The following is a 27,018-nucleotide window of genomic DNA, read 5'->3' on the forward strand; positions in this document are numbered from 1 at the left end:
TACAACCATTTTTATTGGAGTTTTTCAAAATAGAGACATGGCCAGTGCGCACTCTGCTTTCTCCCCCCCCCCCCAAAAAAAAACATCCTTGTCAATAGTACAGAAAATGACAAAAAGCTTGTATCTACATAAATACAGTGCAGTGCAGTTCAGGTCTGCCAACGTGTGTGCACAGGGTGAGGGAGGGAGGGGGTGAGGAGGGATAAACGGTCTTATCAGGGGTGTGCAGGTCCATCCCAGACCTTGTGACTAAGGTAGAGAGAGAGGGAGGGGGGGAGAGAGGGCCCGCTCCGTAGGGTGCTGCTGGAGGCAGCCAAAGGCCTGCCTGACCGGAAAACACACGCAGCGACGGCTGGCAGGCTTAAGACACACCAACACAGGGGGAAAAGAAAGGATTCCTCCAAGTCCACTTGTCCTCCCTCAGTCCCTCTCCCTTCCTACATGATCTGACTGGTAAACGTCACATGACAGGGGAGTCCCATGACACTATCACCTAGATAGAGGAGGGGGGGGGGGGTTCCTGGACAGCATATGCACTGGACACAAAGAAAAGAAAGGAAAATTACTTTGGGAGGGGTGGGGGTAACATGTTTGAGCTGGTCCATGGTGGTGTGACAGGGTGGTCTGACTGTGTGTGTGAGGGGGAGAGGGGGAGGGGGGTGGCGTGTGCCAGTGAGGAGAGGAGAGCATCAGGGCGAGAGGCTCCTCATTGGGCAGCGGACTTCCTGATGTTCATGATGAGCCTCTTGCTGTACTCTCGGTGGTCCACGGGTTTGACGTCCATCACCGTCGCCTTGATCCTGGACTCGTCCTGGAGGAGAGGGGAGGAGAAAGCAGGAAACCAAACTGTCACACGTCAGTCTGTCTGTCCTGTGGAACATGTCTCTACCTCCTGCTGCTGTCACACTGTCTCCCCACCTGCTGCACACGTCCCAGCAGGGACCACAAGCGCATCCATACACCTTATTATAATACGGGTGGAGGAAATCAAGCATTCTGATTGGCTGAGAGGGAGTTCCGGGGTTCCATACACCTTATTAAGGCATCACATCACAACACAGGGAGCCAAACTGGAGCTTTACTGTCAACAGCAGAGCCAGGAAGCCTTACTGGCTTGCAGCTCAGGATAATGAAAGCTGTGTGAACGTTAAAAAGGTTAGCGAAGCGATAGTGTAAAACTCGACCTTTTAACGGAGAACAGCCGTTTTAGTCTTAGTTGTAGTGAAACATCAATCCTGTTATTTATTGGGACATTGGATGGCTAAAGCGGTCTATTTTTCATCATTAGGACTGGGCAAATGAGTGCACAGCTCCTAAATCCAGCCCTCTCACTTGCACATGTATAATGATGTATTAGTCTTCCAGGAGTCAAATGGAGCTTGTTTTGAATCCTTCATGATTAATCTGGGCCACTGAAGTCTTCCATGTCTACGCACGTTCTGGATGCTGTGTCGTCGTCTCAGGGGAGGAGATCGAAGCTGCTTCCAAGACCAGAGAGCTTCCCGTTCCACATCCACGCTTTGTTGGAAATACACAAGGGATGTGAAAAGGCTAGTCTGACTGTGTGTGTGTGTGTGCACACCCATGTACGTGTGTGTGTGTGTGCATGAGGAAGAGGGGTAGGTGCACTCGCTCACAGTAACAACGCAAGGCTAACGTGTGTCACATCGCCACGTCCGCTGGCATTCAGACAGAAGCAGCCGTCCCAGAGAGACGGAGCCACGTCTGGGGTCGTCTCCAGCTCTGTCTCCAGCTCCACTAGTCTAGACTGCAGAAGGTCAGGCCTGCCCAGGTCCTGCTCTCCGCCACACCAAACCCAGCATGCAGCCCTGTGCTCTGTTCAAGCTGCACGCCGTGCGTGTGGGTGACATGCACATCCTTTTTCTTTCGTCTTGACTTCCACTCTCCCCCCCCCCCCTCGCCTTCCACCCCCACCCCCACCCTCGCCTTCCACCCCCCCCCCCCACACACATAGAGAGAGGATAAAGTGCTTTCAGCGTGCCTTGTGTGACGCTGGCATCCGCAGCCTCCACGTCAGGCTCAGCAGAATCAGCCGTCCTCCGGCGTGGGTAATGATGGAATGCTAAACATGTAAATGAAGCTCGCTGAGGGGAAGAGAGGGGTGAGGGAGGGGAGCGAGGGAGGGGAGGAATAGAGGAGCGAGGGAGGGGAGGAATAGAGGAGAGAGGGAGGGGAGGAATAGAGGAGAGAGGGAGGGGAGGAAGAGGGGAGCGAGGGAGGGGAGGAATAGAGGAGAGAGGGAGGGGAGGAAGAGGGGAGCGAGGGAGGGGAGGAAGAGGGGAGCGAGGGAGGGGAGGAAGAGAGGAGGTATGTCTGAGCTCGTCTACGGCCCACAGGAAGCCCTTTTGGGGGAAGAGGCGCTGGGTGCGTTGTGAGCGGCACTCTGCTTTGCCGTACTAATGTATCCCAGACTCCCAGGGCGGGCTGGGGGGAGTTAGGAGGGCCTGAGGGGGGGGGGGGGTGGAAGTCAAGACGAAGGAACGAGGGGGGGGGGGGCTTCCAGAAGGCTAGTAAGAGGGCAGTTGTGGGTCAGACCCACACAACCACACTAATGGAGAGGAAAACAAATCACACACAAACAACAAGAACACTCACACAGCCTAAGCTGTTGTCTGGCTCTGGGCAGCTAAAGACGTTATTACTGCAGCCCCAAAGCACAGCGATTTACATCTGGCTTACACAAGGACTGAGAGAGAGAGAATATGAGAGAGAGAGAGAGAGAGAGCGAGGGCGAGAGAGATGGCAGAAGGACTAGGTCTGGTTCTGGGGGCTTCCGGAGGACAGGAGGCTGCGTAGCTACGGTAACACTGCTCTCCCATGGCTTGAAGAAAGAAAATAGATTAATTGTATTTTTTTAAGGATGAAAATAAGCGAGTGCGTCTGCTATGCGTCTACACCTCCCTCTCCGTTAGCTCCAGCTGATTGGCTCCTTGTTGGCGTGTGCTCTCGCCACTTTCCACGTCCCGCGCCGGGGGCAAACGCGGGGCACAGGGAGCGCAGGGCATGTGGAGCGTTTGATACCGTCAGCTACATGGTTCAGTCTGTCGCTCTGCCAGCCCAGAGAGGTCTGTCCACATCCACAGGCGATGGGCCGCCAAACATCACCGTGTTACAGAGAAAAGCTTTAGAGGAAGGAAGCAATCTGCTCTTTATCGGCTTTATCTGGGGGTGCTTTTTCCTCCAGATCCAGTTGAGGTGCATGAGGTCATGAGAGTAAAATGTCAACAGATAGTTTAGCTCCAGTGTGCTCCAGAGGGTGACTGGGTCAGGCATCTCCAGGCTGGCCAGTGAGGTGCTGAGGTGGAGGGCTAACACCTTTGGATAAAAGCGTCTGCTAAATGAATAAATGTAAATAAAAACACTATTGTTGGTGTGGCTGTAGCCCAACCAGCCTTACCCTGCCACCGCCCATGTGGGGAGTAGCTCTATGCCTAGCACACCTGTGACATTGCTTGTAAAAAGCGCTATACAAATACAATTTGATTTGATCGTCAAACTTGACATTATTCTACTGAAAGTGGTTGAACGGCTGATAACAGGACCCACATGGCTAATGGAACTGCCAACAAGAGAGAGTTTTTTGTCCCAACACATCACTATTGGATTTTAAGGCCGGCATTTTTTGATAAAAGGTGTTCAGGTCAAATGTTGTGACAACATTTGGGATTTGGATTTAGAGCCCTGGCTGTGTCTGTGGAGGGGCGTGTCTACACACAAAGCCAAGCCCCCCCCAGGCCTCTTCAGGAACCACACAGCCCAGCCTGCCCTACCCCTGCACACACACACACACCGGCAGCACAGGTGTCTGCCCCCTCGCACACACACACTGACCTTTCTGTACCAGTGGTAAGCGTACCAGCATGCCTGGCATGGCCAGCCAGAGCAGGAACCTGACTAACTCCATCTCACATGAAAAGGTCAGAGGGGCTCTTCTCTCTCCTCCTGTGCTCTCAGACATGGAGAGCGAGCAGCTCAGATGATAGGTGGTCTAGAAACTGTCACTCATCCCTTCTCTGGAATCTAATGAGTGACTCATACTGGCACAACCTCCCTCGCTCTCTCTCACACACACACACTTCACACAACCTCCCTCCCTCCCTCCCTCGCTCTCTCTCACACACACACACACACACACACACACACACAACCACCCTCACTCTCTCACAATCTCTGTCTTTCTCTCGCACACACACGCATGCACATACACACACACAACCTCCCTTGTTGCTCCGCTGTAGTCCATAACTTTGCTTCGCTCCCCACACACATTCCTTTCTCCCTCCCTCACATACACACACACACACACAACCGGGTGTGACAGAGTTCGTCAAGCGATTAGTGTTGGTCACATCTTGCCAGAAAGGCAGGATTTATGTGGGCAAAGCGGGGAGAATCAGCCTGCCGTTTGCTATGCAAATCCAGAGCAGTCTTGTCCATGCGCCACGCTAGGACCAGAGAAGAAGAGCGCTGTTTGAAAGCCTGCAGCCGCTTAAAGCCTGATGTGGCCTCTTTCCTCCAGCATCATCTGTTGGGATCCCAAACCCAGTTACAAGGCCTGGTGTGGGGCCAAGGGGAAGAGAGGGACTGCTCATGAATGTACAACTGCTCAAGAATTATGTCAAATCCACAGGAGGACGCCAGCAGGGTCACCTCTGAAAGCTGCTGACTGCGACGAGGCTTCTCCATCACATGACTGGAGTTAACCACGTTAACCTGAGTTCACATTAGCTACGCCACCGCTTGAGGGAATAATTTTTAAAAAATTACGCAGACCCAGAACTTTCTCCAAACGTTCAGATGAACTTGATGGTCGCCTGGCTCGCTGTTCAAAGAGACTCCAGAGGAGCTGAAGCAGGCACCAGCCGTGAGAGGTTTGAATCGCCCTGCCACACCTTGGTCCCCGACACTAGCTCCGCCTGTTGCTGGAATTCTGCTGTCTGGTTCTGTCAGGGGAACGCCCAGGTGTCTGCAGCAGTGAGCCTGTCTGTTTGGAGCGAGGCTCCGGGGCCCCTCGCGGCCGCTTGGTCTGCTGGCAGGTGTGGCCTCAGACGTGGCCTCAGACGTGGAGTCGTGCCCTGTGCGAGCGACAGAGGGCTCCTCTGTGCTACTGGAGCAGGTCGGGTCCAGCCTGGATGGCCTCCAGCACTCCTGCTCAGAGCCCCAGCCCAATCAAGGCCTCTATCCCCCAGCCTGCACACAAGCCCTGGTCTGTGGAGCCTCCAGGAGAGGTGGGGGGGGGGGGGTGACTAGCAGCACAACTAATCTGTGTGTGTGCACCTTTCGACGACAGCCCCTGAAAGAGGGCAGTCTTCGAATGAGGAAAAGCGTCAGCTGTTTGTGGCGGTTTGTCCGTTGGCGGTGGGCAATGCCAATTCACCCAGATCAAAAAAGGAAAGAGAGAGAGAGAAAGGAAATGTCACAGTGAATGCTGTTAATTCTGTCAGGCCAGCTAACAGGAAGGGACCGGCGCAACGAGAATACAGGACCTGTTTACGTTGCTGGGCGTTTTCTTCCCAAAGATTTTTTTCTCTTTCAATAAATGATTCCTCCCTCAGAAGGTTGCAGGACAGATAAAAGGAGCACAGACGTAACTCGGATGCCCTGCTACTAAACGGATAAAAGGTGCTCACTGGAAGAAATAGCATTCTCTTCGTCTCTTTCTTTCTCCTTCCATCTATCCTCCCTCTCTCTGGAACGTTCTACTAGCTCCATGTTCATGTCCAACGCCTGCCCTTCTCCACTTACGTTGTAGGTCTCCATCTTGACTCGGCTCCGGAACACGAAGGTCTGGAAGTTAGCCTGGTTGAAGGCTTCCTCAAAGGCTGTTTCATTCTGGGGTAAAAAAAACAAACAATAAAAATGAATTTGTCCTTGTAAAACAAGTGATTTAGCCCAAGCAATCTGATTGGTGAACAGCAGTGCTAACGTAGCAGACCCCTTCCTGTGAAAATCCATGCTATCGGCTGACATCACTTGTTCCCTCAGGAACTAGGATCTTGAAGCACCTCAAACTGCATACCAACTAGATAAGGGACCAGCTGACCACCTAGCTAATACTTTTCATTTTATTTCCTGCTTTTTAAACGAGTGCTGAATAATAACCTTCAGATGGTTTCCAATGTGCTGGCACTAGTGTAAGGTAATAAGGCCCTTGAGTCTTAGTTCTTTATCGGGGAATGTCATAATGGGAGAGGGTTGTGTGTAACAACTCCCTCCTACCCTGGATGATATTCTCCTTTAGAGCACTATGCTTAATTAATGTCCGTGAGCTTTGAAAAAATTCACATTCACAGGGCAACATTTTAATTAGAGTTAGAAGAGTCCAAATTGAGGAAGGTTTGCTCCAATTAAAGCCCAAATGTCATCTGGAGTCCTGGGGTTACGCAGTGGCCTGGGTGGGGGTGTTTGGGCAGTGAGAGTGCCAGAGGCTCATCTCTCCCCCAGGCCTCTTCCTGAGGCCAGGCACGGAGCGAGGCAGGGGAGGCCAGGCTGGGAGCGAGGCAGGGGAAGCCAGGCACGGAGCGAGGCAGGGGAAGCCAGGCACGGAGCGAGGCAGGGGAGGCCAGGCACGGAGCGAGGCAGGGGAGGCCAGGCACGGAGCGAGGCAGGGGAGGCCAGGCACGGAGCGAGGCAGGGGAGGCCAGGCACGGAGCGAGGCAGGGGAGACCAGGCACGGAGCGAGGCAGGGGAGGCCAGGCACGGAGCGAGGCAGGGGAGACCAGGCACGGAGCGAGGCAGGGGAGGCCAGGCACGGAGCGAGGCAGGGGACGGTCTTACCGAGTCCTTGAGCTGCCCCAGGTAGGCAGCGTTCTGACCCAGGATGGCCTCAGCACTCTCCTGGAAGCACGTCACCCACTGGTTGTCCCCGTAATCTGCAATGTTGGCCTGCCAAGAAGAAGGGAACACAGGGAGGAAGACGTGAGGAAGACTGGAAGGGAGAGGCAGGGGGAGGAAGAGAGAGGGGAGGGGGAGATCCAAGCAGAATTCATTCTCCTAATGCCAGTGTGTTCATTGATTTGGTGTATGGCATTTAAAACACATTACAGGCCGCTTATGTGAATGCTGAGAGCCCCAAATCTATTGTTAGTGGTGTGTGTGAGGCCTTTCACAGCCTCCCGCTCCGTACGTTTGGCAGACGCTGACATCAATAGGAAGAGGGGAGCCAAGGTGTGCAGAGGATACGAAATTCACAGCTCATGACACAGTTCTGAGAAGAATAGCAATGTGCTGACTAAAAAGAGGAGCAAAACTAAAGAAAAGCTGCTTATTTCAGACGTGTGGCTGCAAAAAGCCGTGTTTGCTGACTAAATGAGTTTTGGTGTTTAATGCTGCTATTTTCTATATAAATGTTTTGGCTGCAGAGGAGGAGAGGGAGAGAGAAAGCACAAGCGTGCGAGGGTGAGAGAGAGAGAGACAGAGAGACCCTCTGTGTGTGTGTGTGTGTGTGTGGTGTTTCCTGTTCTGGTGGGTAAGCTATGGCATAGAAGGGAGTGAAAATGGAGCAATTAACTCAACATAATTCTAATTTAAAAGCCAACAAAACAAATATTAAATGAAATCGAAATAGTTCAAGTGACTAAACGCTGGCAGTAAGAGCAAAACAGGCTTAAATACCAGTCCTCAGTGGAGAGAGGCGGGGGGAGGGGGGGAGGGGAGTGTAGAGAGGAGAGGAGATGATGGGAGAGACTACGGGGAGAGGACAGAAGGGGGCCGGGGGGGAGCAGAGGGGAGAGCAGAGCCCAGGGGGAGAGAGCAGACAGGGTAATGAGGGGGGGTAGACATGCCTGCAGCCCCAGACAGGAGAGGACCTAGGAGACGAGGTCAGGAGAGGACCTAGGGGACGAGATCAGGAGAGGACGAGGTCAGGAGAGGACCTAGGGGACGAGGTCAGGAGAGGACCTAGGGGACGAGGTCAGGAGAGGACCTAGGAGACAAGGTCAGGAGAGGACCTAGGGGACGAGGTCAGGAGAGGACCTAGGGGACGAGGTCAGGAGAGGACAGGGGGACGGGGACAAGAGGGTGTGTGTTATTGTGTGAGTGCGAGTGTGTGTGTGATGGTGCGATATTGTGTGAGTGAGTGTGATAGTGTGTGTGTGTGTGTGTGTGTGTGAGGTTTTCAAGCAGGTATCTGTGACAGGACATAACTGCTGACAGGGACGGGGGTGGAAAGCAGACAATAGGTAAAGCTGAACAAACAGAGCGTGTGTGTGTGTGTGCACTCATGTGTGTGTGTGTGTGTGTTAAGACAGCTGGCAGACAGCAGTCTTGGGGCTTCTTACAGAGAGGATGAGGCGGGTACTTGAAGTTGGGGAACTCTTTGTCGCACTTCTCACAGCGGAAGAGCCCGTTCTGCTGGTCCACCACCTTCTTGTTGCAGTCCTGGCTGGGGCACGCCTGGTACAGACAGTTCTCCTTACGCAGGTACACTATGGTGGCGATGCAGCTGAAATAGTCAGCCTGGGAGCGAGGGGGTGGTGGGGAGGGGGGGCATAAGAGGGGAAGGGAGAGAAGAAAAACACAATTCTGTGATAAACAATAACCTCATAATGCATATTTCTCCACAGTGCAGAATTGAATTCCATCCCGTCTTAACAACAATAAAGACTGTGTTTGATAGCGGTCTATTTGCAGGGCTGACAATGACCCCGAGAGTGAGGCTGTCTCATTACACAGGAACAGAGGTACATCCCATTTACATCAAGAAGATATCTGAGAGGGCACAAACCTGAGAAGTCAAACTCCATTACATGGGCAATATTTCTGCGGTGAACGCAGGAAATGAAATAAACAATCTGACTGGGATCTGCATAGTTCTGACACAGGAGCACAGCAACAAGCCTGCCTTGTCTTTTTATGGGGAATATGCTAAGTGTATAACCTGCTGGATACATAAACAGCCTTAGAATCCTGACTCCACGTCCTGAAAACACGAGGTGAGGATTTCACTGAGCCTCAGAAAGAAATGAATGCAAAGGCAGAGAGGAGGACAGAGACAGGGTGAGGAGAGAAAAAGAGAGAGAAACCACAAGAGAGAGAGAAACCAAGAGAGCGAGAGAGAAACCGAGAGAGAAACCGAGAGAGAGAAACCAAGAGAGAGAAACCAAGAGAGAGAAACCAAGAGAGAGAAACCAAGAGAGAGAGAGAGAGAAGCCGAGAGAGAGAGAAGCCGAGAGAGAGAGAAACCGAGAGAGAGAGAAACCGAGAGAGAGAGAAACCGAGAGAGAGAAATCGAGAGCTTCAGAAGCACCATGAGCAGCAGGATGGGGTGTCGAGCCGGCTAGAGATGAATCACATTTCCTCTTTGGGCGGCAGCCCCCCTCCCTCCTCTCAGAGGCCTGTCCTCATCAGAGGCACTCTAGCGACAGGTGTCACCACCAACAGATGAGTGTTCTGAAGCACTTCCATCCTCCCCTCCCCTCTCCTCCCCTCTCCTCCCCTCTCCTCCCCTCTCCTCCCCTCTCCTCCCCTCTCCTCTGATATGTCACCATCCCTCTCTCCCTCCCTCCCTCCCTGCCTCCAGCTTGTGTTGGGAGTGAACCTGGCCAGCGCCAAACACAGGTTCATCTGCAGAACAGTGGAGGGTTGGAGGGAGAGCGGAAAGCCTGCGCGCCAGCCAAGCAACCACGGGCTGTTTGGGACGGTGCTCGGACGCCCACTCAATATGATTATGTAAACACAGGAAAAGCTCGGAGCACAGGAAAAGCTCGGAGCAGTCCCGCCCCCCCCCCCCCAGATCATTTCCTTATTCATAATGAATCGTAACACAAGTAAGACTTACAGTGGGATTAAAACGGTGGATTTTAATAATCTGATTGTGCTGATTCATATTCATGGCTTGAACGGAAAGTGGGCGACAGCAGCCTTGGGTCGTGCTGCCTCATTGCAGATGCAGCGAGCCTGGCCCCTCGTCTGCCTGGGCCCTCGTCTGCCTGGCCCCTCGTCGGCCTGGGCCCTCGTCTGCCCAGCCTCCATCTAGACAGCGGCCTCGGGCTCAATCCTAACCTGGGTTTCTCAGAGGAGACGCAGGGAAACAACACAGCGTTTCTCCCTGCCGAACCGCTAACAGATTCTCCTCCTCTTTTCTTCCTCATTTGCTAACCGCTGACCGCTCTGTTAGCGCGCTCAAAGAGCTCCACCCCAATTCACTTCTAAAAGCAGGACAATTGATAGTCGATGGCAGCGCTCATACGTTACAAAAACACTGAGGGGAGGGGGGGGCGTCGGCGGGTGGAGGCAGACCGACAGGCAGGCAGACAGGCAGGGACTCTCACTGTTGCGTATCGGCGGCCGTGCTTCAGATGAGCGGCTGGTTGATCGGGCTGCTAGCAAAGCTTTGTCTAAGAACGCTAATGAATGAGGCAAACACTTCGGCCATCAAGCCGTCAGCGGCGCGGGGCCGGGGAGGAGACGGCCGTGCTTGTTTAGCCTTCGCCTCTGTCACCCTGTCACCCTGTCACCCTGTCACGGCTGCAGGGCGGCCGTGTGCCGTCAGAGGGCAAGCAACGCCCGCGCCGGGGGGGAAACGGGAGTTTGTGACACAAAGACTTCATGACAAGGACAATTAATTGTGGCAGACTTGCTTTAGGGAGGGGGGAGGGGGGGGTGGAGAGGGCTCGCGGGCCGACCCCCCCCCCCCCCCCCGTGTGTCTGGAGGCTGAGCGTGCAGCCAGGCTGGCCCCGGCCTCAGTGCCCATGAAGCCTCGTATGCTTCACTAGCCGAGGAGCCTTTCGCCTGGAGAACACTGCCCCCCACAGGCAGGGCTGGGAGCTGCAGTCCACAGGCCGGGGAGCCAGAGGCGGGCAGGGAGTCCACCAGCGTGAGCAGGAAGAGTGAGGGGACAGCAATGCCATGCAACGACGCCCTGGGAGGGGAAGCAGGGCGGGGCCAGGAGGACACCAGGACCTCCGCCGCCACAAGGTTACTACACTCCGCTCAGCCGCTCAGCCCCTCAGCCCTTCAGCCAATCACGACGGAGATCCCTCCAAATAATCAGAGCACACAAACACACACACAGGTGGGGAAGGGTTCGACCCAAATTCCCAGTCTGGAGAGACACTCTCCTCTTTTATTCATGGGGACTATAAAGGGAACGTGGCCCATTTCTCACCCCGTTTCTCTCCTGGTATGACATTTCCACTTGGGCTCTTTCCTCCAATCTGGCTCTACCCCCATTGCTTTGCCCCCATTCTGGTGTGATCCCCTCTCCTCTACACCTGACTGCACTCTTCCCTCCATCACAAGGCTCTCCCATCTCTCCCTCTCAGGGCTGCTGTCAGTCCAGGGACACCTTCCCTCCTCCATATCCCTCTTCGTCGGCCGGTCCCATAGTGAGGTGAGCCTGATGTGGGAAGCACTGCACTGTATAAGTCCCTAATGTACCACGCCTCTGATCTATGATGCCCAAGGGGAAATTATGCTAAATCTAGTATTAAGAGTGGGATTACACAAAGTGAAGTACTACCAACAGTCATCTTAGAAATGTAACGAAGCAAGAATGGCAGGGGGGCAAATATCACAACCTATTTGAGCTGAATCACTTCAGTCTGGATCTCAGCCAAGTCCCACATTCTCCTCACAGCCAGTAGAAGAGATGAACGTGACTCGTCCTGGGACACGTAGCTGGACTGGTACACCACACACACGGTTTGCGAGGATTCTCCGGTCGGAACGACGGGGAGAACTCGGGCTTATAAACAAGCTCTGGGTCCCAGTGTGTGGTGGGTTAAACAGGCAGGAGGCCTGGTGATTACGCAGATCCACCATGGTGGCTGTCAGGCAGGGGGGTCCTGGGAGAGGGTCCTGGGGGGGGGGGGACAGACAAGGACACCCAGACACAGGGTCCCTGTGTCTACATGGAGATGTGATGTACTGGCGGGGCCACCCCCGTCTCTAAGTGATTGCTCGCCTTCAACACCGAGTGTGTCCTTGGATGTCTTGAATCAACCAGAAATAACAATGCTGCTTTTATCAACTCTGGAAGGTTCCGTGGGAGAGAGCGAGCAAGTTTGTATGCAGGTGAGTATGTGTTTGTGTCCCAGTGTGTGTGCGCTCGTGTGTGTGTGTGTGTGTGCACACCTTGTCTCCATGCCCCAGGTGTTCAGTCTTGATGTCAGACAGCATCTTCCAGTTTGTGTTTCCTCCTCCTCCTCCTCCTCCTCCCCTCATCTCCGTCAGAGACTGAGCTTCCATGGCATGGCCCTCCTTGTCATACCTACACACGCACACACACACGGGGATCAGAGGAAGCACAGACGTGTCAGTCAAGACTCAACCCTTTCAATTACAGCGGAGAATGTTCTGGACTCCTGACCAGAAGCAACCACTGAAAAACAACATGTCACTGTGGCCTCCGTCGGTCAAATAAACACTTAAGACCGTACGTGTGTGACCGCGTGTCGTGTGTGTGTGTGTGTGTGACCGCGTGTCGTGTATGTATGTGTGTGTGTGTGTGTGTGTGAGATGGAATCAGCAGAGCGGGCCAGATGAGCTGGTGGGGGTCTGAGTGGGGAGGGGGGAAATCAGAAATCTATTTTCACAAGAAGGGTGGATAGATAATAATGAAAGAGAGGGGCTGGTGAGGAGGTGTGTGGAAGTGGGGGGGTTAAAAAGGAACAAACCAAACAAAAGCACTCAGGTTGGCATGGCGCAGGAGATCAATAGTTTCCTGATCTTTAGCTTAGAAGGATGTGTGGTACACGGTGGAAAGATAGGGTCTGTATGTGTGTGTGTGTGTGTGTGTGTGTGTGTGTGTGTGTGTGTGTGTGTGTGTGTGTGTGTGTGTATAAATACAGGCAGAGGGCCATGTTCTGGGAGGCATGACTAATTGAACGGGCCCAGGCTGCTACCCGGCTGCTACCCGGCTGCTACCCGGCTGCCATCCCACTGACAGGGTTCAGCGTCTCCTTCCTGTGGCACGTGTTTCCTCGCCTCAGCTGCAGCCCAGCTCAGGTGAAACAGGGCCTTCTGCCTGTGATCAAGGACCCATCGTACTGCTGATGTTCCCCCGTTTCTCTACCAACAAGCCCATAAAACCCAGCGAACGCACGGGTACACACACTGCCCACTTCTGCATGGTAGACGAATCACACACACACACACACACACACACACACACACACACACACACACACACACACACACACACACACACACACACACACACACACACACAGAGCTTTGGCCAACGTTCCATTTGACAGGGATACAAATGACAAGACAAAATGCTTCCAAACGTCCCCAGGAGAGGCTGGTGGCTGCAGCCAGCCCCAGACAGGAGAGGGGGAGGAGAGGGGGGGGGGGGTGAGGACCTCCTGGGCAGGCTGGGGAGGGAGCCCGCTGAGGGAGACAGAGGGAGGACAAATTGGAGCTGGCAAAGAGGGTGTGTGAGTGTGGACTGACAGGCAGGGGGATCCTGCACTGCCACTTTCAGCACCGGGGCCGAGCTGAGAGCCTGAGGATGATGATCAGAGGGTGGGAGAGAGAGAGACACTGAGAAAGCAAAAGGAGAAGAGGGAGAGAGAGACAGATGGCTTGATAAAGACAGACAAAGCATAACGCAGACTGTCACATGTCAGCGGCAGCTGTACGAGCACGGACAGGCCCAGGCAGGGTCAGGAACATGACAAAACATATGACGGAAAGAGGAAGAGGGCGAAAAGAGAGAGAGAGAGAGAGAGAGAGCAAGGAAGCGTAACAGGAAGTCAAGTGGAAGCAGAGATGACCCCCCCCTCCTGCCCCCCGAGGCCCTCTGAAGGGGAGACAGCTGACATGATCAGTCTGGCGATGATGGCGGAACTCAAGAGCAGGAGGTCCGGACGTCCACACTGTGGGAGACGGCCCCACGTGATTGGTCGAGCCTAAATGAAATGAGGACGTAAAGCGCTCCAGTGTTCCACGGCCTGGAAGACTGGTGAGTGAGTGACAGAGAGAAAGAGAGAGACAGAGTGAGAGAGAGGTTTTGCTCACAAAGGCCAGATTAGGCAGACGGGAGCTAAGCTGGGAAACCGCGGGCGTATTCTAAGAGAAAGAGCCGCTAGCTGCACACTGGCACACAGCTAAGCTACTTGTTCAATTAGGGAGCTCCCTAAAAAAGACATGGATTGTTCTATGGAAGTCCTGACTCAGCAGGAGTGGCTGAGGAGGCAGGAAGTAGGCAGGAAGAAGGCAGGAAGTGGGCAGGAAGCAGTAGGAGCACTGGACACACCCCAGCGGTGGGAGGCCGTGAGGGAGGCCGTGTGACTTGTGAGGAGGGAGTGAAGATGGAGTGAGGAGGAGGAGAGAAGTGACTCAATGAGAAGAAAGAGTGAGCCAGCTTGGTCAACTGTGACTGAGCAGTGGTGAATGACTGAGGACGACCATTAAAGGAGTGAGTGGACGTGGTGAGAGAGGAGGAGGAGGAGTGCGACTGAGAGGAGAGGCTGCCCAGGGAGCCAGGAGAGGGAAGCCAGGAAGCCTCTGAATGTGTGATGACGCCATCTGAAGGGCAGGACACACGCAGAGCAGAGCAGAGCGAGGCCTTCCAACTGTCAACAACCGGCCTTACTGAGGCTACGACACCAGGACTGAAAACTACACCTACACAACCAGGCCTACACAACCAGGCCTACACAACCAGGCCTACACAACCAGGCCTACACAACCAGGCCTACACAACCAGACCTACACAACCAGACCTACACAACCAGACCTACACAACCAAGCCTACACAACCAGACCTACACAACCAGACCTACACAACCAGGCCTACACAACCAGGCCTACACAACCAGACCTACACAACCAGACCTACACAACCAGACCTACACAACCAGACCTACACAACCAGACCTACACAACTACTAACTACTACTTCTGATTGTTGTTGGAGCCATCACAGCAACAACACCCCAACAAAGTTGATACTTTTTTCTGAGTATATACAATTCATGTTTAAGTTAAATAAATGGCAGAGCACCCATCTAACACATTTCTAAATCATTAAAAGTGTACTCAGGTCAGACACTCCAAACCACAAAGTAAGGAACACACTTTAATTAGGAAAATTAATCTTTAAGCACTTCCATTACGCAACAGTCAGAGTGAGACAGAGCCATTAATTATTGCTGCGCCACAAGACTCATAGCTGATGCTCCCTCAAAGACGAACCAATGTTTCTTTCACGCGCATTTTGGATTCTAAATATTTCACATGGAGAGAGAAAACGGAATGCCGATTTCATGGCAATTTGTACACAGCCTTATCAAAGACAGGAAGGAATCGCGTTATTTCATATAGCTTCCTATGAAAGCCTGGAAACCGGGGTCCCAAAATAATTCCGGCACAGAGCGGCTTGTTTGAGGATATTAAAAACACTTCCCCCCCCACCTCTCCGTAAGATTAGTGAGTCTGACATTAAAGGGCTAGTGCTGTCGTCTGTGGATGGGCGGACAGCAGGCTTCACTGATCCACGGGACGGGGTCCACAGCTCACCCAGCGCCCTCACTCCCAGACTTCCCCCCAGGGCTCACTGCAACTTGAAATGGCATTAACGCACCTCCACCAGCAGGAACGCCGTTTCTCCTGGAGCCCTGCTTTTGTAGAGGCACTACCTTTCTCTTTTTGAGGCTTCTGGGAGCTGAGGGGTTCTGCTTGTCATATGCAATGACTAATTGATGAGCTGCTCCCTTTTTCTGTTTTCCCATAAGTCTGGCCCTGGATGAATAACCACAGTTATTAAGGAGGCCATCATTCCAGGCTCTGGTAACTCATTTCCCAGCTCTCTCTGTCTCACTTCCACTTAAATGTGTTTCAACACACGACGATAGGCTCCTCTTCCCGGCAACCTCATTCCCCAGAAAGCCCCCGGCCACATCACACCAAAACACCATTTGCTCCAAGCGAGGCAGGTGCGGTCGGTCTAAGTGTTTGCGGCTCCAGACGAGAGCGTTGCATGATGGGACCCTCTCCTCCGTCGCACGTCTCACTCGCTGCAAGAGCCTAATGGCCGAGGCCCTGTTCCCCCGGCGACCTCCGACCCGGTAATTGCTGCCTGGTCGGACCTGCGTGGGCTGAGGCTCCGGCAGAACAAACACTCGCACACGCTTACTGCCACGTTAGCTCTGCCCAGCCATGTGAGAGGGGACTGGGGAGGGAGGAGAGGGGTCACCCAGGGGGGTCACCTAGGGGGGCCTGCCCACCCCCCCCCCCCCCCCCCCCCCCGACCACAACCACCACCATCATCAAGTCAGATATGAGGCAAGGAGGTAGAGTGTGTGAACTGAAGCCACACAGTGAAAATACACTGCATCCATCTGGAACGGACGCTGTATAATGCCAACTAGGTAAACAACGTGATTTGAAATCGACACCAAACAGGGCTTAAGTTCATACTTTCTTCGAAGTCAAATGTATTTGGAAAAAGGATCATCTAACAATATACAACTGCTGGAGAATCTTTTCTCAGCTTCGTCTGAACGTCTTTCAAATCTCCCTCTGCTTCTAGTTCTCTTAATAACTCAGGGCAACTTGCTGACTTTGTATCAAACAGTATTAGCTTCACAGGCCAAGCCTACTTCTAAAGCAGTGAGTGGAGAGCATTGACCCGGCGACGTTTCAGAGCTGCCATGGTGGCTTCCATGAAGCAGGGCCAGCTGCCCCCCTCCCTCCTCCCAGACAGGCAGACACCAGACAGCCTTCTTTCCCACCCGCCACGCCACGTCACATATCACTGCGCTCATTATGCAGATCCAAGTTTTCTGATCCGATCCAAATAATTACAGCCAACTTCTTTTTTTTTTTTTTTTCTTCAAGACTGTGGTTTAAGGGGGGGGTGGAGTGGTTTGTTTGAGCGCTTGTCAAAATGCAAGGGACGTGCCAGAAAATAAATTAGAATTGTTATTGGGCCTCCTTTTATTTTCTGCCTTTCATCTTATTTCCCTGAGGATCGGGGGGGGGGGGGGAAGAGGGGGGAGGGAAGGAGAGAGGGATTGGTACCGGGAGGTAAATAAATGAAGCACCTTGTGTGGAATCGATTGGATCTCTCTAGGTTTGAAAGAGAGACATTTTGCTTCCTGTCAAGAGGGGGGGGGGAGGGGGGGGGACAAGAGGGACGTGGATCTATAAGATGCAGGCACAGATCAATCAATGTGGCACGGGGCTGAGGTGAAGGTTAAGTAGGAGCAATGGCAGTACCCCCAGTCCCTGTGAACACAGGCCCTTTCATCAATCCCACCCTCCCCTCCCCTCACCTCCCTCCCTCCCTCCCTCCCCTCACCTCCCTCCCTCCCTCCCCTCACCTCCCCTCCTCTCGTCCCTCCTAGCTAGCACTTCCACAACTCGCATCTATGGGACCTGTTTTCCCTACCTCACAGAGGGTTTCGAAAAAAAAAAAATCTGTAACTAAAGTAAAACACCTCCTCTCTAACTACATTCTCTGAGTACACACAGGAAAGGAAACCAAGTATATTTTTGGACCTGGTACACGGTGAGAGCAGAAGACAAAATAATTATTTTAGGTAATGACGACTAACAGAATTGGCAAGAGAACACAACCAGATGAAAGTGTGAGTCATAACAGTTTTTCCATTCCTTTGCAGGAGCAGCCAATAACAGGTCTTCAAGGACTAGCAGAGCAGGCCTGTCCTTGTGTCTACCATCTGAAAGGACTAGCAGAGCAGGACTGGCCCTGTGTCTACCATCTGAAAGGACTAGCAGAGCAGGACTGGCCCTGTGTCTACCATCTGAAAGGACTAGCAGAGCAGGACTGGCCCTGTGTCTACCATCTGAAAGGACTAGCAGAGCAGGACTGGCCCTGTGTCGACCATCTGAAAGGACTAGCAGAGCAGGCCTGTCCTTGTGTCTACCATCTGAAAGGACTAGCAGAGCAGGACTGGCCCTGTGTCTACCATCTGAAAGGACTAGCAGAGCAGGACTGGCCCTGTGTCTACCATCTGAAAGGACTAGCAGAGCAGGACTGGCCCTGTGTCGACCATCTGAAAGGACTAGCAGAGGAGACCTGGCCCTGTGTCTACCATTTGAAAGGACTAGCAGAGCAGGCCTGGCCCTGTGTCTACCATCTGAAAGGACTAGCAGAGCAGACCTGGCCCTGTGTCTACCATCTGAAAGGACTAGCAGAGCAGACCTGGCCCTGTGTCTACCATCTGAAAGGACTAGCAGAGCAGGACTGGCCCTGTGTCTACCATCTGAAAGGACTAGCAGAGCAGACCTGGCCCTGTGTCGACCATCTGAAAGGACTAGCAGAGGAGACCTGGCCCTGTGTCTACCATTTGAAAGGACTAGCAGAGCAGGCCTGGCCCTGTGTCTACCATCTGAAAGGACTAGCAGGCAGACCTGGCCCTGTGTCTACCATCTGAAAGGACTAGCAGAGCAGACCTGGCCCTGTGTCTACCATCTGAAAGGACTAGCAGGAGACCTGGCCTTGTGTCTACCATCTGAAAGGACTAGCAGAGGAGACCTGGCCTTGTGTCTACCATCTGAAAGGACTAGCAGAGCAGACCTGGCCCTGTGTCGACCATCTTAAGGCCTTGCTGGAGCTCTTGAAGCCTGCGTGGCTTGAGCAACAATACAAGCCCACACAAACACTGCAGCAACCCTCCCAGCAGTATCGCTGCCCCACCTAACAGCGCATGGAACAGGCTCACGCTGGCGTTACGGCTACGTTCCACTGAATCACAAGTTAAGTCATATTGAGACATGCATGAAAAGGCTTCCATTAGTACGAATCAAAGAGAAATGTAGAATAGCATCACTTTCCGGAGCTAAACGCATCCCTGTTAGTTTTACATCCTTTTCAAAGGCACATTGGTATATGGGGGGGGGGGGGGGGGGGGGTCGCAGATTAGAAATGATTTGCATCCATATGCAACCCTCGAAAGAAGCCCCCCCCCACGTCTGTGCTAAAGGAGGCTGTCTAATCTGGAGGATGGAAGACAGGGCATGCACGCTCCCTTCAGGGAATCTGAACATACTATTTAAATTTCATACATCTTCTCCCTTCCCTCGTCCCACTTCTAAACCCCTTTAAACGTTGTTTTTCCAGGTCTTGAAATCCCAAGACACAATAACTCCTTTTTACTCATGGAATCCTAACAGAATGAATCACCCCATGTGTAAAGGCCCGCTATGATCATTTGACTCTTCAGTGAGTGCATTTGAAGAGTCACCATGTGGTTTGCAGGCTTAACAGCCTGACTTCATTGATCAGTTGTTTGGGGCTGCTGCAGCACTCAAAAGGCAAACTGAGCATTTGATTTGACATGGCTTGAAAATCTTGCTAGCTAACATGTCCAAAAACCGTTGAAATTAACTGTTTTTTAAGTAATCATTAGTAATCATATACTTTTTGTAAATTACAATTAAGTTTAGGGTGTTAACTATACAAAAGTAAAATCGCAATTTTGACAGAAAACTGATTTTCGATCTTTTTTGGCTTATAGCCAACAATGAGCGGCTGTGACATCCGAGGGGTTCTTGCAGACCGCCACATGTTTAAGAATATAGACATGAATATCGATATCGCAATATTCATGCTCAATATCGCAATATTCATGCTCAATATTGCAATATGACATGTTGTCAATATCGTGCAACCCTACTCTGGACTGGCTTGTTTGTTGACTTTCATTGGCTGGCACAATGAGTGCAGCTTCCATGCTTAAATGTTTTTTTTTTTTTATATATATATATATACCAATTTCAACTAGCCCACTAGGCTGTATCACTTGACTTGTATTTTATAACAAACAGAAACTTAATACATTTATTAATATATTGTGATATGGCAAAATCCATATCATGGCACAACACTATACCGGTATTTGCATTCATACCGGTATAGCGCCCACCCCTAGCGTGCAGTACTAACGCCATCCAGACACTGGATCTCCAGTCACGGTGTCAAGCCCGTCACCATGCCTACGGATCCAGGCCCCTGGACACCTGGGAGGGGCCAGCGAGACTCTTACCATCCCCGGAGCTTGTAGGCCTCTGGGATGTCGGGGTTGACCATGAGAGTGCTGCTGAAGGAAGCAGAGAGGGAGCGCCCTCCAAAGTCCGACAGCTTGGCTCCTTTGATGGCCAGGACAGGCTGCCCCGAGCCGTCAAACTGCTCCGCCTGCAGACAGAGACACAGGGACACCGGGGAACCAGCACGGCGTCAACACGTTTACAGAGGACACTTTATGTGCACAGCAGCTTTCAGAGAGACGGGATGGGAGAGGGGGCATTCTTATTGATATTGCCTGCTGATTTTTTTCCCGTCTCTGTATAAACAACGTTAACTTTGTTGTGCACCTCTGCAGGTCCCCTTGGGAGTGGGGAGGTGTGGGTGGGGGTGTGTGTGTGTGTGTGGGGGTGATTGAGTGTGTGTGTGTGTGTGTTAGTGTGTGTGTGTGGGGTGACCCAACAGGGAACGAGGAGAGAACGGTGAGCAGCTTGAAAGCAGGAAGTAGACAGCGGCAGACTGAGCCTCGTACCTCAGAGCCTGGAATCATCTCCGAACAGCACACATCCTCATGACAGGATGCTTTTGTTTGTGTTTTCATACTCAGTGACTTCAACCATATCAGTTTCTATTAAATAAAGAGCACACGCCTCAATCTCTCCTGCTCGGGGAAGTGCTGAGCGGCAATTTCCCCAACACCGGCACACGCACCCACAACACTTTTTCAATTAGGCGGCAGAGAGAGACGAAGAGGTTTGCGAGCGTGTTGGTTTGAGGCCGTCTGTCGGGGAGCATGTGCAGAGCTGGGCTGTGCTGTGGGTCATCCCAGCCACCGTCAGGATGACTAGTCAGATGGCTAGTCTGGCTAACAACATGCTGAGCAAACATCTAGTTACTAGCCCAACCTGCTTGGGAGTCGAGACTGGTTTCTCTGTGATGTGTAGGTATCACAGAGAAACCAGTCTCGAGTGTGTGTGTGTCAGTTTGTGTGTGTGTGTGTGTGTGAGAGAGATATCCATCCTCACCTCTTCTCCCCACAGCGTGACAGACACCACCTTCCCAGACATGTCCATCAGGTTGAGGGTCCTCTTGGATACCTCGCGGCTCGTCTTGGTGGTGAGGCGGGTCACTTCGTCCACGCTCTTACACACGCCGATCACATCTGCATGGGAGACAGGGGTCAGGGGGGACGTCATTAGGACAACACGAGGCCAGGCTGTCTCGCTCCACCTCAGTTCACACAGAGAGAGAGAGAGAGAAGGCGAGAGAGAGAGAGCGAGAGGGCGAGAGAGAGAGCGAGCGAAAGGGCGAGAGAGAGAGCCTTATCTCGACTAACCCTTGAAACGACCTTAAGCAACTACTAAAATCCAGGAGACAAACAGAGGCATGCATTCATGACATCCATCCACATCATCAATATGGATCATCCAGGCTGCTGGGGGGGTCGCGGGGGTGGGTCAGACAACGTCCCCTGGTTCTCCAAAACAAACACACTCTGGGGAAATCATTCCCCTCATAACTCATATCCATCAGGTGCGGGGGCACCTACCCATGCCCCCCTCCTAACCACATGCATAAGTCATGTTCAGGATGGCGTCCACACATGGGGGTGGACATGCAGTCGGAACCAGCGCACCTCCCCACGATTGGCCTCCCTCCCCCAGTGTCCAGGGCTAGGTGACCTGCTCCCCTGCAGGTGAATGTACCGCCAAGCCCACCCGCAGGGAAGCTAATGAGGCGAGTCAGCGACATCCCCGTTCCCCCGTCTCCAATGCCAGTCACCCCCCCCCCCCACCCCCCCCCCCCCCCCCGTTCCAGCAGTGACGGATATTCGGCGTGGAGGTCTGCGGCCGCCCGTCTCCCCGTCTCCCCCTCCATGCCTGCGAGCTGGCGTCTCCATTACCATAATTACAAGCAGGGTTCCTTATTATTACCTCCTCATTTCAACGGTGACAGCGCTTTTCTGCTCCGCTCGCAGGCTCCGCCATAGGGCCCAAAGTCAATCTGCGCCACGGGCCATTACTGTCATCAGCGTTATTAATACAGCTTTTATCTCTGCTCTTATAATTACCTCCAGCTCCCCGCCGCACGGCGCCACATCCATCTCTGCTCCGTTCCAGCGCCAGGATGGCTTATTATTACCCTAACACCCTTATTAATGATGGTTATCCTGGCGGTGCACCCCCTCCCAACTCCCCCCTGGCCCAGCCTGCCCTGCTACCTTCCCCCCCCCTCACCTAGGACACTGTCCTTCTCGCGGGTCTCCAGGTCGGCAATGGAGACGAAGTCGCACTGCACCATGGGAACGTCGTGGCTGTCCTCGCAGGGCACGATACTGGAGTCTCCGTTCAGGGTCATCTCGTAGTCGTTCTTCAGGGACGAGTACTGCTTGTTGGCGATCTTCAGGGAGCCCCTGGAGATGTAGAAGACCTGGGGAGGACACGGCCACGGACAGGAAGTGGTGGGGATTAAAGGACGTCAGCGGGGTTCTTCCCTGACCGACTTGAGCCTGACTAGAAGGGACTTTACACCATGGGGAGTCAGACAAACCCTGGCAGGTGTTCACAGGCAGCTTATCATGTTGATACAGTTGTGAGATGACTCATTAGTAATCTCTGGGCTTTTTCCCTTTGTAGTTTCGCTCGAAAACAGCCCCCTCTTCTGCTCATCAGAGAGAACAGGCAGAGCCATATTGAGTGCTCTGAGGGCCGAGCCAGCCAGGGTCTGTAGACCAGACAGACAGGGTCAGAGGGGGACACATGAGAAGCTGGGTGCACCTTGCCAGTCTCGATCAGGCTGTAAAACTTGTCCACTTCCGAGTTGAAGCCGGTTACTCGGATCTCTCCCTGCGACAACGACAGAAAAACAAGGCGCTGTTGAGACGCAAACCCCATCCACAGCACCCAGCTGGAGGAGGCGGGGGCTGTGCCCGGAGGGACCGAGGGGTGGGGGGCGGTACTCACGCTCTCATCCACGATCTCCATGGAGAAGAGCTTGCCGTCGCCGCGGGAGTTGCTCCAGGTACGGATGCCGCTCTTGTTGGTGACCCGGGCCCGGATGGTCCACCTGGGAGGAGGAGGAACCACACACGCTCTCTCATCTGTCCTCAAAGATCTTCCTAAAAGCAAACATGCGGCTGGCGTGTGGAGCCAGACGGGGCGGGCCACTCACTTGGACTGGTAGGGGTTGAGGCTGGCGATGGGCACCACCTTGGAGGAGCCCCCGGGGGTGTTGGGGCATGCAGGGGGGGCCTTCCTGACAAAGTCTTTGTTGGGACCTCTGTGCATGGGGGCTACTGTGCAGGAGACAAGAGATCAATGAGCTGAGGTGGAGGCTCTTACTGAAACCAAACCCAGCCTGGGCATTATTCATGAGGAAAGAGTTTGTCAAAAAAAGACATACAAAAATTCCCGCTTCTTTATATTGAAACCCCTTATCACAGCAATTATCCCTGCGTCAAGGTAGGCGGTTCTAATCACAAAGACGAAGCAGTTTAAGATGGTGACTTTGCTGCGGTTAGGTAAACGAGACGAGGTCTGGAGGAGCAGGGACAGATCTGGGCTGAGGGAGCTGGAGAGGTGACCCACACTGTGGGTCCTGGAGGGGGGGGGGGAAGGACACGACCCAGCTGCACGGGCCCAGCCCTGCGGACGGCCCAGGGGGGAGGGCTGAGGCCCAGGCCAGGGGGGAGGACTGCGGCTCCACTTTGAGCATCTGTGTTTGGACAAGCGCTGCACATTTGATTTGTGTACCGTCTCACGCTGCGGATTAGAGTTCAAAGTGTACGCTTAAGTCCTCCCACTATGCCAACTGCTGCACTTCTGGTAATTAAGCCTCCGGATCTAGACACACACACACACACTAATAGCTGTGTTGATGAGGAGGATGCTTGCCACTACTTCTATTCCCAGATTGCAGATTAGAGGGATAAATACCTGCTCAATGGCACTAGCTGGAGGACCAATCAGGGTTGTGCAGCTCTGGGTGTCACAGCACCTACCCAGGTGCATGTGGTGTTCTATAATGAGGGTCAGGGCACTTACATTTCCTCTTTCTGAAGCTGCGTGGTAATGAGAGGAATAACCCAAATCTACTGTGGGACTGGCAGATGATTTCCCAGTCATCAAAGCCCAGTGAATGACTCCCTATGACAACACATAAGCTGCCTCCTTCCCCATCTCTGATGACAGGAGCACAGCTCGTCGAAGGTAAATAAACATTGACGCGTACAGATGGTTCAAACGCGCAGCAGCCGTGACATCTGGGTCTGCCAATCACTCCTGAGCAAGAGAGGCGCCGTGTGTCCACCGTGCATCCAGAATGAACACTAGCCGAGCTGAAATGTGCACGGTCGCAGGCTTGAGCGTACCCAAGAGGCAAAAGCTCCCATTTAAATTAGTACCACTGTCATATTTCCTGAGAACAGGAGATCGGTCCAAAAATGTGTCAGCTTTTGTTGAAATGCTGCCCTCTAGTGGCACTTGACAGAAAGCCCATTTTAACCTACATTGCGTAAGCCTTTGGGGGAAAAAAATGTGTAAGCCTGGCAAAAATGCCAAACACATTCACGCAAACATCTGAAATGAATCTTGTACAAACAACTTTGAAAACCACTCTGGATAGCGACAGCAACCTCATTTCTACGTACCATCACTGCCATTCTGAGGCTGTAGAGGCCGTACAGGGGGGTTAGAGGCTGCTGGGGGGGCTTTACTCTGGCCTGCAGGAGGAGAGAAGGAAGAGAGAGAGCGAGACAGAGCGAGAGAGAGCGAGAGACAGAGACAGAGAGAGATTAGTGTTCCACAGACTGTACTCACACAATCATGTGTATCAATCAATAGTTGAAATAATATATTCATCAAATATTGATAAATCTCTGCTTGCAACTCTGAAGTGTGCTTCCATAACCAAGCATGGATCTTTACGCATCAGAGACCTAAAGCCCATCTATGATGTGTTGTTCATGTGCATCTGAGCAGACATTTGACCCCTGACCTTCTGTATAGGGGGTGGGTTCTCCGATCTTGCATCCGACCTCCTCTGCAGGTGTCACCACGTCCATGTCCAGAATAACCACCACACGCCTAGAGCAGCACAACAATCAAGCCATCAGAGGGCACAACAGAGTTCCAGAGCATTCTGAACGTGAACGCACAATGTATGCACATGCATGTCTGAGTGCGTGTGCCCATGTGTGTGATCGGCGTACGTGCGCGTGCACACGTGTGTGAGCACAGCCGGCATACCGTCCGTCCTTGAGGACGTTGGTGACGTTCCTCTTGAGCTGGCAGAGACAGTTGGGGGCCAGCCGGTTGTCCTCGGCCATGGGGTTGAGCTGGGTGGAGAGCATGAAAGCTGCAGGGGGAGAGACACACAGCAGAGCACATGGAAGACATGTAGGAGGAGCGGGAGCAGGCCATGGACATTCACAGACGCACAGACACAGTCGTCAACACAGTCAAGCTAACAGCATTGCACTTTAGTCTGGTATAAGATTTAGATAGTGGATTTTGGTTTCTTAATACGTTTTAAAATGTACGTTACTTATTCATGAATTTGGGATGGTATCACAACATTTCGTAAATTCCACCAAATTAGAAGGACAAAATGGATTCTTCCTGATCTTTTCCTCTTTGATGATTTCCAACTCGCAATACTTTTGACTGAATCCTGACCACCTCCCGCTGTCCAGCCTCAGGCCCTTTACAGAACACAACAACACTAGGCTCGCTCCAAAAGTCCCTTCGATTCTCAGGCCAGCTATTATTTTTAAGATATTTTCTGGGTGAGGAGGAAGGCAGAGAAGCAAAGAGTTGTATGTCTTCTTCCTGTGCCTTGTTCTCTTTGAAGTTTCTCTCCAGCAGCAAGAACTGAACCATGCTAGGCAGACAACAGGGTGCCATTCCTAAACATCTTTAAATGGGCTCAGTATATTTTGGGTTACCTATACTATTCTCTTTTTGATCACTTGGCAACTGAACCTTTTGGGGCAAACCATCTGCTATTAAGTTAAATATTTACTCTAAATGTTCAAACCCAATCCTGAAGTATTCTAACTGAAATTGTTGTTCTCAACATGTCACGACCGTACCAGCTTAGTGTCAGCAGGTATTGGATGCATGTTACTTAGTAGGTACATCCCTGCCCCTTACTCACAAGACATTGAATGCAGTCCATCACTCATCATGAGGCGAAAGCGGACAGGCCCGTTACCTCCATCGATCTTACGGATGTTCTGAAAGAGAACGGAAATAAATGTCAAGCTCTAGAACAACGCCGTCACTGTGTGTATTTTCGACAGACACGGTTGAACTTGTCAATTTTACATTCTACTGACTGTCACAACGTTTTAGCCAATTTTAACCACTTGAGATTTTGCAGCTTACTTTGTGTTGGAAAAAGCCATCTTCAGAACCGATACGATGTTAAAAATGAACTAGCAGCTTTCACATTTGAGGTAGGCCTACTCACCAATAATTGAAGTATTGGACTGTTAATGTCACTGCCTTTGGTCAGAGCCTGTTACACAACAACAACAATAGTTACGTGAGTAAACTATGTGAGCCAAATAATTGGTTCAGTCCAATGTACCTCATTTTAATTAACCTAGGCAATAACCACGGCAGCCAACTCAGACAATAGCTAACTACAACTAGCAAACTAGTACTAATATAATACCAGCTAAATTTCACTGCTCAGACAGCAACTATGAACGGGCAGCTAGGCTAATTGGTTAAAAGAGTGGATGCTATAATTACGGCATGTTACGATGTTATGTTATGTATGTCGGCGAAAGTTTGAAAAATGTGTTATCAATCTCTTCACTAGCTTACTGAAGTTCATGTATTTCTGAAAAACGTACCGCTATAGTAATATATGGATTTTGCTTGCTTCTTCTCAAGCTACCTCTTACCTCTATTGCGCCTTCTGTCAGCTTGATAGTCATGTTTTTGTTGAGTTTATATTCTAGGATATTATATTTTACGTTGCGCGAATAATTTCACTTCAGTTTGCGTCACGCTTCTCAGTGTTGTGTTGTCTGAGTGGCGCCAACTCA

At 52.2% G+C, this 27,018-nt stretch overlaps 1 protein-coding gene across 1 annotated transcript; it reads right to left on the minus strand.

Annotated features, from left to right (window-relative positions):
* Nucleotides 1-27,009, minus strand: rpa1 (replication protein A1). The gene is given in 18 exon segments (XM_047036310.1): nt 1-811; nt 5,767-5,853; nt 6,799-6,906; nt 8,301-8,315; nt 8,317-8,478; nt 12,098-12,233; nt 19,984-20,132; nt 20,987-21,123; nt 22,199-22,391; nt 22,739-22,807; nt 22,925-23,027; nt 23,133-23,256; nt 24,610-24,681; nt 24,957-25,045; nt 25,208-25,316; nt 26,118-26,196; nt 26,433-26,480; nt 26,875-27,009. Coding segments are annotated over 18 exon segments (1,818 nt in total). The 5' UTR covers nt 26,908-27,009; the 3' UTR covers nt 1-706.
* Nucleotides 27,010-27,018: the final 9 nt, after the last annotated feature.

This window comes from Hypomesus transpacificus, chromosome 15 (genome assembly GCF_021917145.1).
Source record: "Hypomesus transpacificus isolate Combined female chromosome 15, fHypTra1, whole genome shotgun sequence".
NCBI lineage: Eukaryota > Metazoa > Chordata > Actinopteri > Osmeriformes > Osmeridae > Hypomesus > Hypomesus transpacificus.